A 16,780-nucleotide genomic window follows, 5' to 3' on the forward strand; every position below is an offset into this window, starting at 1 on the left:
ACTGGTAAAGAAAAGAAGGGACTCAGAAATTCAAGGATATATTGGTATGGTAGTCAAGAAAAGCTGGCTGTATTTGCAGATGATAGTATTTTATTCCCTGTAAACCAGGAAATGACATTTCAGTGTTATGGAACATTTTGACACAGTTTCAAATCATTTAGGAATACAAAATTAATGAATTTAAAAGAAAGGCAATAGCTGTAAATTATGTACCTGCAGGTGAATTGGTTCAGCAATATCCATATAGATGGGAACATGATAAAATGAAGTATGGATTAAGAAAGATTCTTGTGTGGTAACTAAGGATATGTGGCAAGAGACTAAACAAAAGATAATACAAAAACTGAGAATTTGGAAGCTGTTATATGGATATGGATAGCAAGATGCAAGCAATTAAAATGTTTTTAGTCCCTTTAGCTTTATATACAGGTCAGGCATATTTTTTCAAGCAGAGGAGAAGTTGTGGATAGCAATTAATAAAGAGCTGAAGGGTTTTATCTGTGAGGGCAATATGGCAAGAGCTGAGTGGAATAAGCTGATTCTTCCAGTAGAACAAGGGGGTTTTGGAATTACTCAATTTGAAGGGGTATTTCAGAGCAACACAGTTAAGGCTTCTATACATAACACAAGCAGAAACCAATAATTCAAAGTGGAAAGGGATAGTGCTGAAACAGGAAGAAGCTCAAGAAACAAGGAGTGACTGGGATTTTGGATGCAGATCCTTAAGGAGAATAACAATAAGCCATGCAGAATAGCACATTCATAAGTTAACAAAAAGTATTCTAAGAACTAAGCCAACATAGGAATGGAGAAAGGAGATTCCGCAAATAGGGTTGACTGCAATGAATTATACAGATAAAAGGTAAAAGGGGGCTGGAATTTATTGTAGAAAACTTTCAAAAGAACCAAGATATCCAGAGCAAAAATTAGAGAAGGAAGGGTAATAGAATATGAAGAGGCCAAAAATGTATTTGGACTGCAGGCTAGAGTTAACTTCCCTATCAAGAATTGATATCGGAGTATAGGCAAAGAGAAAGAAATAGGGGGAACCTAAGATTAAGACCAGCACTGGTAGAGGTTTGAATCTAGAGCATAACCCACTGTTAAGAAAGAAATAATTAGTAGAGCATATAAAATATTGCATGATAACAATAAAAATCAATCAGAGGAGGTTAGAAAGGATTGGAAAGAGGGATTGGATAAGCAATTCACAAAGAAACAATAGGGGGATATATGTATGTCTCCTAACTATGCAACAAAGTGTAGAAGATTTAGAATCTTTGCTTGGATATGTTTACATAGGTATTTTTGTACCCCAAGTAGACTCCAAAGAATTTTACTTCAGGTAGACAGCAAATGTTGGAGGTATGATAGGGAGGAAAGAGGTAATTGGGAACATATTTTCTGGGAGTGTAATGAGTTTGGCAGACTTTAAGGATTGCCTGCAGACTACTCTGTCAGAGATACTGGGTGAGCAAATTGGTGTAACTAAGAAAATGATTTTAATGTCAATATCATTTTCAATAACAACATCAAATTTTAATATCATAATACAGAATCAGAATTGCTTGGACTTAGTAAGGCCTTGCTGAGTCTAATTATGGTGGCTACCAAAAAATCAATTACAAGAAAATGGAAATCAAAGTCTAAACCAAATGTACTAGAAGTAGTGATTATACTAACAGAGATACAACAAGTGGAACTGGGATCTTTAGAAAAGACTAAGAGGAAATTACATAGAAAAAATGGGTATTGTGGGAACAATACTCACAGAGGAGGAGGAGGAAAGAGGTTTAAAAGAAGGCAGGATTTGAATGAGCTATGTAATGTTTGACTGGCAATGAGTGGGTAGATTATAAGCGATGAATGTTTCCAACTAAAATTATGTCAACATGGTTTGCTTTCATTTAATTAAATGTATGATTGCCTTTGTCACACATGATAATTAAATAAATCACATTATCATTCTACCTCACTCTTTCCACCTTAGTCTTCCTGTCTTTCCTTCTACCCCCCCCATGTCTCAACCCACCCTTTTCCCCTTTCCCTGTTCCCCTCTTTTCCTTTTTTTATATACATGTGCCTGTTGTAAATATAGTTTACAGTTGTACAAACTGGTGTAATCTTTATAGCCTTTATTTAAATTACCTTTAACTAACTTGTTTGTCGTCTAATTACGTTTTTTTTTATTTACTTTAATACTGACTTTTCTTTACTACTTGTATACTTTTTATTTCTGTCCTGTGAATAAAATACGCCCATTTAGATCAGAGCTCTACCTGGGTAAACAAATTTGATAAATAATAAATAAATACAACTACTTTTACCACCACTTAGACAATCAGAATGCTCATTTTGCCGTCTTGTTTTGGAAGTGGTTCATAATATTCAAATACTGTGGAAATGCAAGACTGCTATATGTTGGATGTGGTTGTTTAAATGTGATCCGTGATGTATTCTGCTGCTAACAAAATGGTCATTCTAGCTAAACCACACTATCTATACCTGCTTCAGGCACTATTACATTATCTCATGCATATGTCAGCTCTGTTTATTCAAAATGAAGTAAGCCTTTATGAGATTTCTGAGCACAGACTCGTCTGTTTAGTACATTTGACGATGTTTTACTCATATTCATAATGGCCTAAGTGTGAGTCTGTGGTATAGTGGTTTATGATCAGCTTTTGACAAAAACATTTCAAATTAAAGATATTTGTAGGCATTATAAATTAATGGTAAGAGCAAGATGACATGTCCATAAAGCTAGACCTGACACCAACATCCTTAAAATCTGAGGATAGAAATGCAAAACAGGTTATCAGTTATACAATGTGAATTCAACACTGACAGCTGTTTGGGTTAGCACAGTACATGTGGCAGGAAAAGGAGGAGCCATGGACCTCAGAAACATGGGCTGCTAAGAGGGAATTTGGCTCATCATAGACATCATGCATTCACAATTACAGCTTAAAATATTTAAACTTTTAAAATCTGGAATTCTACTAGCACATTGTCTGAAGTGATGAATCTAGTGCTAGAACTCTTAACAAGCATGAGAAAGTCAAGGTAATATAGTGCACATTTTCCACAAATGTCTGTTATAGTACACATTTTACAAATATCTCTTTTATTGTTTTGTTAACATAGGAAAGACCTGGAAGCAAAAAAGGTAAAATCAAAGAAGAAAAGAAACCTGGGAAATCTCAGAATATACTGAAGGAAGGGAAAGAGCCACCTTGTTCACCAGACAGCATGTTATCAGAACGTGTAGAATCCCGTCAGGATCAACTAGATCCAGTGCTTCATGAAAATTACAGAGTGAAATTGTACACAGAGGTTAGTGGTTAGTCCTTTTCATAGTTAGTAGTGTCCCTTCATACAAATCTCATGAAATGCACATTATTTCTATTTGTGTATTGTCTGATTTTTATGGTCTTTGAGCTGTGCTTTTAACTTTCTTGATGTGTGCATAAAACACCAGATGATTTGTTTTACAACAATGCAGGCCTCCTTATCTAAAATATAAATTTGAACACAGAAAGCGATTGTATACATTGTTACAAACAAAAGAGATGCGAGAGAAGCTGCTACACAGTTGGAGGAAAATAGGCTGAATTAAATATTGATAGTGTTTATTTAGCACTCATTTGACGAAAGTTGGAACTTAGCCAAAACGTTGCACTTATTTGTACCCATGAGCAAGTAACTTTGCTTAGCCTTTAATTCCTTTCAGAATGGATCCAGAGGGATTCCCTAGTATTAATTCTTCTTCCTCCTACTCTCTTCTTGTTTCTGATGTTCCACAAGGCTTTATATTGGGATTAATGTGGTTTTCCATGCACACGCTTCAGCTTAGAGAGCTTATTCTAAAGAGTGGTTTATATTTTCACTGCCATGTAGACTCTCATTTATCCTTATCCTGTGCTTGGAAGCGTATGTCTCTCATAAACACTACTGTAGACAATTTGGAGGTTACTCAGTCTTGGATATATATTAATTGGTTAAAGCTCAACATATCAGAGACTGTGGCCGTAGTACTCCTGCCATTCAGGAAAGTACAGTTGTGTAAGTAAACTTACCATAACAGCATATGTTCTAATAGATCACTGCTGCAGTAGTCAAAGATAGGCTACACCCCTGTGACAAGCCAGCTTTCAAAGCATTTGAGAATCTTTCTTGTGCTGTAACTGTCTAGAGCTAGATAAAGCTCCATAAAAACACAGTTAGAATACAAATCCCTGCAGAGCTTTTTTGCCTAGAACAAAGGCAAGCAAGAGCCCTGAAATAATAATGCTTGGAAACCAAACAACTGTAAACAAAATATGCAAGGGTATATATGTGCATAGCCTGGCAAAATAAAAGGGAAAAAAAAGGAAAATGAAGAGAGATGGACAGAGGCACAGCTTCTGCAACAGAGCCTCTATCAGAACATCTACTGTAATGGCACATTTACTTGCACATTATACTGTGTTCAACGTGTAGGTATCTGTTGCAATAGAAACTTAAAAACTAAGAAGGGAGAAGGCCAATAAATTAACACTCCTGGAGACCATGGAGATTGGTGTTAGCAAAACCTATTTTGATACAGAAAATTATTCAAAGTTGTACTGATTTGTATTAATATATACAAAAGACCAAGTTGCTGCCTCTAGGAAACTTCTAGAGTCCACAGCTTTCCATAAAGCCACCAAAGAAGCCAAAGCCCTTGTAGAATTGGCCCTAAAACTGTCAGGAGGTGGCTTATTATGTTGGGTATAGTCTGCTTTGACATGATTGTCCTTTCCTCTTACCTTCGTAGGAGAGGAGACAAACAGCTGATCAGCTTTCCTGATGGCTTGAATCTTGTTTAGGTAGTATCTGAGCTGCCTATGGAAAGGGCAGATGAGTAGAAATGGCTGAAAACATAACCTTGAGTTTCTAAAATGTCACTGGACTTGCCACTGTACTCACCCTCCCTAAATTATTTCCCCCATCTAATTGACAACCCACTCCTGCTCTCTACTTCGCCTCACTATTCCTTACAACTGAACTTCTCTCTGCTCTCTACTTCGCCTCACTAATCCTTATAACTGAACTTCACCTGATCTGCTAACACCTTTGTGGTTCGTTGATAATACATATAATGTCTAAAAAAACTCTTAAATACGTTTCTGTAATAATACACATACTGTCTAACAATGTTATCTAATACCCCGCATAAAGTCCTAAGATTGTACATATTCTTCTTAGAACCACTTTCCTGAACATTTTCTTGTAGATGCTTTAATATGAAATTCTCTTACACTAAGTAATGTCCTAAAAGCATACTTCTTATTCTCATTGAATACATTTCTGAAAATATTTTATCATATTGTATGAACTATGTATTATTAATTGTTTTTTAAATGTATGACTGTCTAATGTATGGAGCTTTTCTCCCTGGGCCTCTGCTGAAAAAGGGCTCTTCAGCTCAGCCAGACATACCTGGTCAACAAATGTAAAATAAAATAAATAAAAAAATAAATAAATTGATGTAGGAATAAGAAAGGTCACAGGACAATAACTCACTCAAATAATGAAAACTAGAGGAAGTCGGGTCTGAAGACTATCCTGCTTCTTGCAGTGGCACCAACTAGAAAGTCTTTTCCACGTACATATATATGGTTTTCCAGTAGAAGTTTTTTCACCTGTTTTAGTACCTGCTGCACATCTTTAGGGAAAATGATGCCTAAATGGTCCAAGCAGTGAGTTGTAGGGCTTTACATTGCGGTATATCAAACAACTCCTGTCTTGAATGATCAAATCCAGTCCGTGGAATCCTGTGGTAATTACTCTTTGGCCAGATTGAAAAGAAGGGAGAACAGCTGATGCCTGCATCAAAAGGGAGTCACCCCCACAATTTTGGAGAGCCCTTCTAGATGTTTAGAAGAACCCTAAATATCAGTGGAAAGAGTAGAAAAGTATTTAAGAACATTCCTGTCCACAGGAATGAGGAAACACTTCTGTCATTCAGGCCTATTAACAAGAAGACTTGAAGCAAAATTTCTTTAGCTGTCTGTTCTGACAGGAGGCAAACAGATCTACTTGAGGTGTTACCCACAGTTGGATCAATTCTTTGAACCCCCCAGGGTGAAGATTCTGTACATAAGGGTCTATCCTTGCCATGCTGATCTTGTCTGCAGTCAAGTTTGCTGTGATAGATTGTATGAAACCTGAAGAGTCAGACTGAGTTCAGTTGCTATCTTCCAGGCTATCATAGCAAGTCTACAAAGAAGATAAGATCTGGTGCCTCTTGTTAGTTTATGTACCACATCACTGTGGTGCTGTGTAAATTTGCAGAGGTCCTGGTAACCAGAGATGATTTAAAGCTAACATCTCTGTTATAATAAAGTGCTATTGTCTGCCTTAAGGATTCCACAGAGCTTACACCTTTATTCCTTTGGAAAATGCACCCCACTCTAGGTCTAACGCATCTATAGTGGCAAACATGGGGGGTGGTGTTGGAAGGCAGAATGAAGAACAAAGACTGCAGAATAAATTATCTATCCACCATAATCTCTCCTTCATTGTAAATCCTGGAACTAGAACAGGACAAAGGATGGAAGCTAAATACAGACTTATCTGAACTACCATTTTATTTTCCTGAAGTGAAATCTCACCAGGGGAAGCACAAGAATCCTTGATGCTTTGTACCCAAAAGTCCTGAAACATTCCTAATAGATAACATGGGGTTTATTGGAGAAACTTAAGAATAACTGCAGAAACATTATACGTAGGCTGGAGGCAGAAAGGCCCATCCTTTGGGAAGAACCTAATAAGCATTCCAGGATATAATTTTGTGAGAAGGGATGAAAGAAGACTTCTGAAGTTGATTTGAAAACTCAGATTTAACAGATGATTATGAATAGTTGTTAAAGAATCTCAACAGCTGGAAAAGTAGACTGCAAAGATTAAAACAATTGTACAATATGGAAATATGTGAATGCCTAAAAGTCAGCATACTACAAAGGGTAAGTCAGGTAGCTGATAGTTTAAGCTAGATACAACCAATCTTAACAAATGCTTGAGCTGCTCACAATGGGAATGTAATGGCAGCAATCTTTTAAATCTGGATTTACAATGAACACTATAGGAGGGAGTAGAAGTACAAAGTACTGAAGGGAATTAGAAAGACAAGGTCCAGTACAGGCGTCCAGGATCCTTCCCTGTTTTGGTAACAGAGAAACCTTGAATAAAAGCCTTTGCCCAAGTGGCAGTAAGGCAATGGTTCTATTAGTCCCTGTACCAACATGTGGTGCCAAATGAGAGGAAAGAGGGACAGAGAGAGAGAGAGAGAGAGCAGATTCACTGAGCAAGAAGGAATCCCCTGAAAAGCATAGAGAAATTCAAATAGCCAAGTGTTTTCCAACAGGATTATAATTAAAACCATTTGTCTGTAGCAGTCAGTTTCCACAAAGAAGATGAAGCCTCAGAGAGATGAAGAAGTTGCCAGGGTGGTGGTGGGGAAGAGCCTGGACATTCAGATAGTTATGATGAGGACTTCCCCTGGTTTTTGAGGATTTTTTTAAAAAAAGGTTTGTCAGTTCTTTGCAGCTTATAAAAAAAAGCTGAGGAGGAAGGGGAAATTTCTAATAGCTCTGAAAAATCTGAGTAACTCTTTAAATCAGCTTTCCCCTTTTCAACATAATTCTATATCACCTCAGCAGGTGAAGGGCTAACTAGAACCACCTTATCTAAGGGATCATTTAAAATATCAGTCTTAGCATTGTTAGGAAGGTTTTGAGAATGATCCAAACCAATCTTCAGGTCTATATCATTTAATCGAAATATGCATTCGTCAAATATGTATTCATCGTACACTAATCAACGAAATTCATTTCAGCGAACCCCTGATTTTTTCCCAGAGTTAGGAAGCACTTGGTCATCACCACAACTTTTTCCTTTTCCCCAGTGTTGTGCGATCTTGGAGTTGGTATATATAGTTGGGGGTGTGGGGTGTGGTGTGTGAAGACTCCCCACTTGGGTGAGTTTGATTTAGTGCAGTGTCTATTCCAGAGTGCTGGTGGGTGAGTGGTTTCTAACCCTGGTAAAAAGTCCAGGGTTTGCTGAAATTAGATTCATTGATTAGTGTTTGATGAATACGTATTCAATGAATACATATTTTGGTTAAGAGATATAGACCTGCCAATCTCCGTTGGGCTATCTCAGAAGCAGCAGCTCCTGAGGAAGAAACAGTGGTATCAAGAGCACACTTTAAAATATGCATAATAGTCTGAAAGGTAGATGTTACACAAGCATTGAAAGCATGTTTTACCCCAGAAGAAGAAAATGTAATTATTAACTTCTGCATTTCTCAAAAATTTAGCATTTAGCAAAATAATAAATATAAAAATAAAAATAGCTTAAATCCTAAATGCTAACATACTAGAATGCATTTTCTTCCCCAACTTATCAAATGCTTTCCCATCCTTGACAAAGGAATGGGATTAGCAGCAGTTATCTGTTCAACAGAAGCAGTTTTACCTAGAGACTCCACTGCTGAATCTGCTTTAGAATAAGAAAACAAATACCTTGTATAACCTGTCAGACTAGCTAGGGGCTGGAGATTGGCTATCAGGTCAGCTAGACACAATGAAAAACACATTCTTTATAAAAGGCAGTACAGGAGGAGCAACTGAAATATTAGGCATATCCTTCTGGAACAAAACATGATAGACTTTCACTGCCTTTGCGAATTGCATTCTGCTGCTACTGTAAAAGCAACATGATCGTAGATAATAGTAAAATCAGATAAATCTTCAAATAGGAAATCTAAAAACATACTCTTCCCAAAATCAGTATGTTCAGGCTGAAAAGAAATTTTGTACAATCACTACCCGTAAATACCCGCTCTTTTGAGTGAAAATCAAAGAAATACATGGAACTCTTTCCTGAACAGCAAGAAGGCAAGGAAAATGTACTAATGAGCTTCTTAGCAAATCCCAGTAAATCGTTCCTGTTCATAGAAGTAGAAAAAAGGAGTGTAGAAGGTTTTTACATTATGGTCCCTTTTCATGGAAAACTCCCTGGGAAATGATCAACTCACAGAAAGCATACCACTCCTTGATACAGGTTGCCTACATGACTGAATGAAGAACCTTGACTTACCCCTTCCCCTGAGACTGTTAACATTAGTTCTTCCTTACCCCCCCAAGGACATCTCTACAACTACAGAGAACATGGCTATCACCGTTCTTTGTGGTTGCATATGCTACACCAAGGGGACTGGAGAAAAGATGAGTGGTTTAAGGAACAACAGTTGACTACAGCAGAGTTATCCACTGGCAGTTGAGGAAAAACAGGAGCTGATCTGACACCTGAGACATCTAGAAATTTTACTTGTTGTGTGGTCTAGGGATGGTAAAACCATGGAGACTGGGAGATTCTCCATTGGTAAGCCAAGAAAGAGACCTCAAAATTGGATAGCAGAACCTAGATGAGGCAGTATAAGGTAAGGTGGAGATCAAGTAGTGCTGATATAAATAAATCACGGACACTTCTCTAAACGTACTGTATTCTGCCTCAGATACACAAAACCTGACTAAAATTTAGGCAAAAAGTAAATTTTTTCACATAAAAAGTTCAGATAAGTGTTTATGCTTGCAATGACAGTCCTGAAATGTTTCCTAGCACTACTTCTCTAAACAATATTTCAGACAAAAAAAGTCAAGTTCTCCTCAGAAAACATTTTTAATGGAAGTTTTTTTCCCGGCTTTGGACTTATCTGCCAACTTTATAAGATCATTAGCCAACTGACAGTTTTATGGAGTCTGTCAAAGGAGTTCTCTTCAGCAGCAAAAAAAAAAAAAACTATGAAGGGATTTGTACTATTTTTTATGTAGCGTCTGTTGAGCTCCACACAATTAGAGAACATGAAAGGTGCTTAAAAGTTCTGAAAGTTGACTGGCAATGAGGAGGGAGGATCCAAATAGCTGAGGTTACTACAACAGTGATCTATATGTTGAGTATCTCATATTATTTAATCCTCAACCTTTGTATTATTTAGGGCAGTGATGGTGAACCTATGACATGCCACAACATTTTGAGTGACACACCAGCATTCACCGACACCCGAGTTATACCTCTCAACCTAGAAATATCAAAAATCTGGACATGGCCCATAAAAAAAGGTGCAAATCTGTACGCTGATTAACATACAATTTGCATACATAATTATGTAACCCCACCAACTCCAATGGAATTGTGGGATACCAACTTTCAAATGCAAACTGAAGAACAGACAACCAAAATATGGCACCAGAGTCCCCTGCAGCCATTCCAATGTCCCATTACCTGGCTATTTCACCATAAACACTAATGTGCATACTGCTTTACTTCTACAATGATTATTTGGATTTTATTTTTACATTTTATAGCACAATGCAGAAACACTAATAGACATCTGCTAAACAAAGCAATACTGTCTCACAATGAAAATAGACGTAGCATTAAAACTTCTCTCATTCATTAAAACAGCACTGAAACCCACACCACATCCAAAGAAAATGCATTCTGGCCACAGTGGCCAGTGGTGGATAAAGATTACCTTTGGGCTGTTTTCAAATCATAGGCCCCTTGCACACAAAACAAGAAGCATACATGTGTTCTTTGATACACCTTCCTGACTTTATTAAATTATATCCCTTGTATAATACAGCACACTTGTTAGACTTAGAGAGCATTTTAAATTTATTGTTTGAACATTTTTCCAGTAGGCAATGAAATAAAATGCATGAACCAATAATGACAAAACTGCCCAATTCAGAACATTTCCATCATAAAAGTGTACTTCCACACACACACATTTAGTAGTCAGAATTAAATTACAATTATACAATGACCCCCCCCCCCATTAATATTCTAAAATGTGCATGCTGATTGGTCAGCGTGCACGTTGTAAATCAGAGTTATACTAATGGAAAAAGGTCCGGTCGCCCTGACTTTTTCCATTAGTATAACTCTTTTTTTAAAGCAACGGTGTTTCGCTATGTTAAATGGGTTTAACATAGCGAGACAGCTTTAAAAAAAGCAAAGGAGATTCTCCATTACTTTTTTTAAAGCTGTCTCGCTATGTTAAACTCCTTTAACATAGTGAGACAGTTTGTAAAAAGCAACTGAGATCTTGCTTTCTCCATTGCTTTTGCCCACAGCGCTGATGTACTGCGTAAGCATATGCATGCACAGTACATCAGAACTGCCGCAGAATACCAGACAGCTGCGGAAGGGCAGCAAGGAGGCATTATACAATGCCATTATTTAAGAAAAGTAATTATTTTTTTTCTTAAATAATGTCATTGTATAATAGCAATAACCCACTTCTGGGTGTGGGTAATGCTGGATTTACCCACGGTTGTCTTTGTTTGGCCAATCTGGCTTTGCCCTCATGACCAAACCACACCAACCGTGGGTAAATCCAGCATTACCCACACCCAGGTGTGGGTTATTACTATATTCTAAATTATCATACATGCCCAAATTCTTGAACAGATGCAGAGCAGAACTATGCAGCATTTTTTTGCATAATTTTTACTATTGAGTTTACCTTAATTATTTGCTCCTCTTTGCTTTTACTTTCTTTCATTTCTGCAGTCAAATCCTTTGCATAGTTGGTATGCTACTGTTGTTGTCTGTAAATCAAGTGGAATGTAAATCCATTCAGTCTTTGTTTGTGCTGTCTAAAGCAAGTGGGATATAAATCCATTCAGTCTTTGTTTGTGCTGTCTTCTGGCAGTTTATTAATTTTAATGACTGAGGACAACAGCAACAGCTCTGTCTTCTTAGTAAAGCTTTTATCATGCTGAAAACCATCCATTTAAATTGTGCAGTGGTTTCAGTATAAAATCTCAGATATCAAGATGCCAAGGAACCAAAACTGCTACGCTAATGACCTAAGTAAACTTTAAAAGTTGGAAGGGAAAATTCTAATTGCAAGTATTTCTCACAGATAGGCAAGTGCACCGAATACTAGAGAGGGGGTATAATGTAACAGCTAAAAAACAAGTTACTTCTTCAAAACTGAAACTAAAACAGGAGGATAAAACCAGCACCAACCCCTACAGCCAAAGCTCGATAAACACAATACAAGCAGAAAGGTACTGATCAGGCTCAGGCAAAAAGCCACAAACCGAAGGCTTTGGTAAGGAGTCTGTTTATTACACCCAAATAGAGAAGAATATACACAGCTGAAGTGTAAGTTTTATTTTGTTTGCACTTCAGAACTGGCTGTCTCATTTTGGGCCTGCATGTCTGTGTAATTCAATATCCGCGAATGCAGCAAGCACATTATCCAACCAAAGATTAGATACTCCAAACATAATGCCACAGTGGGTGAAAGTGCCGGGGGGGGGGGTTATGAAGTAACTTACGACCAACTAACTGCTGAGGAGGAATGTCCAACCTGCTGGAGAATGACTAAATTGCAGCAGTTCAGGACAGTCAGCTCAGGATGGTTGAACAAGCCTGAGAGAAATGGTATTAGAGATTTTTGCATCATCCAGCAGCTGTGTGCCCTCCGTTCATACAAAATTTAGTGACAGAGCAGAGGACATTAAATTAATCATCATGTTGTATGGAACAGCACCAGAAAGCAGCTGACCATTAACACACATTCCGATTAAACAATTAAAGTGGTAACCTGCGACCAGATTAATAACAGCATGCCGGCACAAAACAGAAAAAAAAAAAAAATAGGAACTGGAACAAACAGGAGAATAATCACAGACCAAGGGCCAAGATCAGGTGCAGAGCAAGAGAATATGCATTAACGTGCATTCCAGAAAACAAAATCTCACTGTATTTTAAAACTTTTATGTGCATTTGCAATCCTGTCATTACTAGCTAGCCTGCATCTTTAGAAGATACATATGCATGCAGAAGTCAGCCTACATTGTTTTCTTACCTTGTCGCTAGTGCACAGTCCATTCCCTTATAGTCTAAGGGTTCCATTAAAACTTATAAATGTGAACCCCTCAGTTGCGCAAATACATAAAAGGGCAACATCTCCAGAACAAAACATGGCAGGCAGCTCCGACACTGTTATTCCCATCCATGATCCAAACAGTCCACACCACGGCAGGCAGATCATTCAAGATTCTTGTCATCGTTGTTGTGCATTGGCTGCAGCTGCAAACAACTTAGCTTTTTTTTTTCTTTTTTTTTTAATCTTCCAGGTCCCAGTGAGTCTCCAGTATGATAGACAGTTAGGAACTGTTTCACGATGTCATCACGCATGCTCCTACAGGGTGATGACACTGCGGGAATGCTGGTGATGCATGATGATGTCACCTGTAACACAAAATTGCAAAATAAAAGCGAAAAAAAAAATTGGAAAATGAAGGGGCCACTTGGGATTTCATAGCACCCCATTATTTTGCCCTAAAAAACAGTAAATTCTGATTAATTCTGTATGGTTGAGAGGTATGACCCGAGTTACCAAAGGAACTGCTTTTGCATTTGTTGCATCTGTGAAGTGCATTGAATAATTTTGTGTAAGGAGCCATTTCTACAACACTGCTGCAGAGATAAGGAAGTTATTAACCTCAAAGACTATTTCAGTATACTTTCTCCCTAGAGACTGCAAAGGGCAGTACTGACATTGTTTTGTCATTGTGGTTATACTTCAGCAAAGGGCAAGTAGTCTGCATTTCTAGGAATGTGCTCTTTTACATTCCTCTCAACTGTCCCTCTTTATCCCTGCTAAAATTGGCAGCTTTTTACACTTAATGACAATAATCAGATTTAAAGACTCATTTTACTTCAGAAAATGTGTATTAATTCACATTCTTTTTTATGTCAGTGTCTCAGATTAATAGTACTAGTAGTTTAAAACTGTCCATTTCTCTTATTTCTAGATTTGTTCCTGATTCTGTTGAGATTTATCCCTGATGTATTGAGAGCCATGCTGTTTTATTTAATTGTATTTTATTTATTTTATTTTATTGGGGGGATAACACGCAAGCAGAGTCAAGTTAGGCATTTTCCGAATTTTTGACATGCCGAATCCAAAAGGTTCACCATCACTGATTTAGGGGATAATAGACTCAACCTTGTTAGTAAAGTGAATGATCTTCATGTTGTCCTAAATGGCAAACTGATAAAAAAGACAGGCATCACTTGTGGCCAGGATTTCCTTTTATCACCTCTTATATGAATCTTTGAGTCAGTGAGGAACATAATCTGTGTCAAACCTTTGTTCCTCAATGGCCAGGGCTGGATCCAGCTCAAGGAGACCTATGCAGCTGTTGGGGGGGGGGCAGTCCAGACATAAATCTTTAAAAAAAACCTCTGGTTATTGGTTATTGTCCTTCTTGGCTGCTCTGTTACTGATGTGTGATGTTTCACTTAGCTATACTGTATGTGATGTCCTCCACACCTGGCTATTCTGTATTCAGCATGCTAGCTATTCTGTATTCAGCATGCTAGCTTTTGAGCCATTTGATTTCAAATCAGAGAACCAGCAGTTTGAGAAGAAAGATGTGTGTCTGTGTTTGTGTGTATGTGTGAAGGATGTTTGATCCTACTTTACCTCGAAGGATGAACAAGTATTGGCATCTGTTTACCTCCAGAGTTGCACGGTAGGCAGATGGAGGTAGAAGCACTCAGACAATATACTCTTGATTATAGGATGCAGCTCTTTAAGAAGTTAGAACTTTAACCCTCTACACTGTTAGAACTGTATTATTTTCTTATAAATCACTGTGGATTCCAGTCAGTTTTTAATGCCAGTCTTTAGTTTCATAGTACTTGTTCATAAAATACATGTCAATGCAACACCTGTTCTGTTAATTTTTCAAGTGAATTAGGGTTGTCTAGTGGCTCCTTGACACACTGCAAAAAAAAAACAAGATTGAAAATGCAGAAGAGATAATCTTAAACACCAATCTTCTTTAAACTTCTTTTTTGCTGGAGGTTAAGCCCCCTGCACCTCCTAATCTGAGGGGGTAAACCCCCCACATATCCCAAACTTACATATTCTAACTGCAATGTCACCTTACCTTGGAGAAAAGGGAATATTCCTAGAAATGGCCATCTCAGACTTAGTATATATAAGTCAAGTTTTTGGCCATTCAGCCTCTGCATTACTCTACTGTAGGTCCCAACATTTCAGATGGTTAGTTTATCTATCACTTAAGCCTCCAAACTGTTTACAAACTGTTTACTGTAGTCAAAAGTACATGGCATGACTCCTTCCACTTCTGTTTTTTTACTGTGTGAATTTGAGCAAGGCACTCAGCCAGTGATCCTGGCTCATCCCTGAAAAGGGACACTTTGTCCAGTCAGTTTATCTGGTTAACAATAGATAACATTTAAAATATGGGCTGTTGCCCCCTTCCTCTCCATTATTTTCTGGCTTTGATCAGAATTCTAGAGCAACGAAGTTGAGAGATACTTTGGTCTGTTACTTGTAAATGTAAGGTTTTCTTGCAAATTGTTGTGGACTGCAATCATTAAATAATGACAGGAATATGAATTTTAGATTATATGTTCTTCAGAAAATGCTTGCTAATGCAAAACTTGTTATTCTAACAACTTTCAAAGTAAATAAGAGAATAATTTAAATTTGTTCCTGATTTTTGGGTCTTTGTGATTCTGAAACCTAAGAAATTGAGAGGACAAGGGGGCATTGTAGTGGGTTCCACTGTATGGTTCTTATAGCAGTGAGCTGAAATATATTTCTGGACCATTATTTATGTATGTATTCAGTCATTTGATCTTAAGCAGACAACTGAGGTGTACAGTCATACAGATGTTAAATAAAAGAAATGATTGTAGTAAACTGAAGGATCATCATGTGAGACATGGTCTTTGGTGTGATCATTGGTTTTCTTGTTTTGTAGACTGCTGTCAGTGTGTTTATCATATGGATTTGAGTAAACTGGATAATAGCATGACATCTACAACTTTAATGTTAATATTGCAACAGTAAATACATTTTTAATGTAAATTGTTTTTTGCAGTCAGATGGATGTGAAATGTACTGTGTTGGGCTACAACAAACTGTTCTGCGTGTTAGTTTGATACTTTGTGTAGATGATTAAGGCTATGAGCTGTAAATAAGCTGCTTCTGTAGTACAGAATTTGATTCTTTAAGCCTGCATTTGTCTACTGTGTAACTCTAACAAAGACACTTTACCAGGCAGTGCCCTTGGACTGTCCCAGAAAAGGGACATTTGCATCCAGTGGGCTGTCCTAAGCTGTTAGTATTTGTCTTTTGAATTACTGTACTCTTCACACAGCTGCAAATTAGTGCTTCACCATATGCTGTATGACCTATGAATCTTGACACATCTCTTATAGTTTAATTGATTGCCAGATGCATTTTAAATAAATGTGAGCTTCAAGAGAAAAGAAGTTCACAGCTGCTCATGCTAAGTCTATTTGCAGTATGTGACTGTTTTGTTTTGTTTAGTACATGTCTGTCATTATTTCTATGAGAGACAGAGAAAAGTTCTTGCTGTAAAATTTGAAATAAAAAGTTTTAAATTAAATCCAAAACTCTGTTACCATTGTAAAAATAAAAATGAAAATAGTATGTAAACTTGAACATGTTTTATGGCAATTAGTGAGAGACCAAGCAATCAGATAGTGGCATAGCTGTGGGGGGGGGGGGGTCTAGTCCTGACTAGGACTGCATTTCACAATGCTGTGGCTCTGACAATTACCTATATACCTATATTTTATTTATTTTTATTTATTTATCATTTGTTGACTGGGAAAGTCCGACTAGGTTCCACAGAGCCTGTTTTCAGCGGAGGCCCAGGGA

At 37.5% G+C, this 16,780-nt stretch overlaps 1 protein-coding gene across 1 annotated transcript in view; it reads left to right on the forward strand.

Annotated features, from left to right (window-relative positions):
- LOC122817266 (MYCBP associated protein) overlaps positions 1 to 16,780 on the forward strand; it is a 2,683,797-nt gene that overhangs the window by 2,589,682 nt on the left and 77,335 nt on the right. Inside the window, exon 18 of the mRNA XM_044090481.1 lies at positions 3,148 to 3,336. Coding sequence (XP_043946416.1) covers positions 3,148 to 3,336 — 189 coding nt within the window. The remainder of the gene's footprint in view (positions 1 to 3,147; positions 3,337 to 16,780) is intronic.

This window comes from Protopterus annectens, chromosome 12.part0 (genome assembly GCF_019279795.1).
Source record: "Protopterus annectens isolate FY-2018-M chromosome 12.part0, PAN1.0, whole genome shotgun sequence".
NCBI classification, from domain to species: Eukaryota; Metazoa; Chordata; order Ceratodontiformes; family Protopteridae; genus Protopterus; species Protopterus annectens.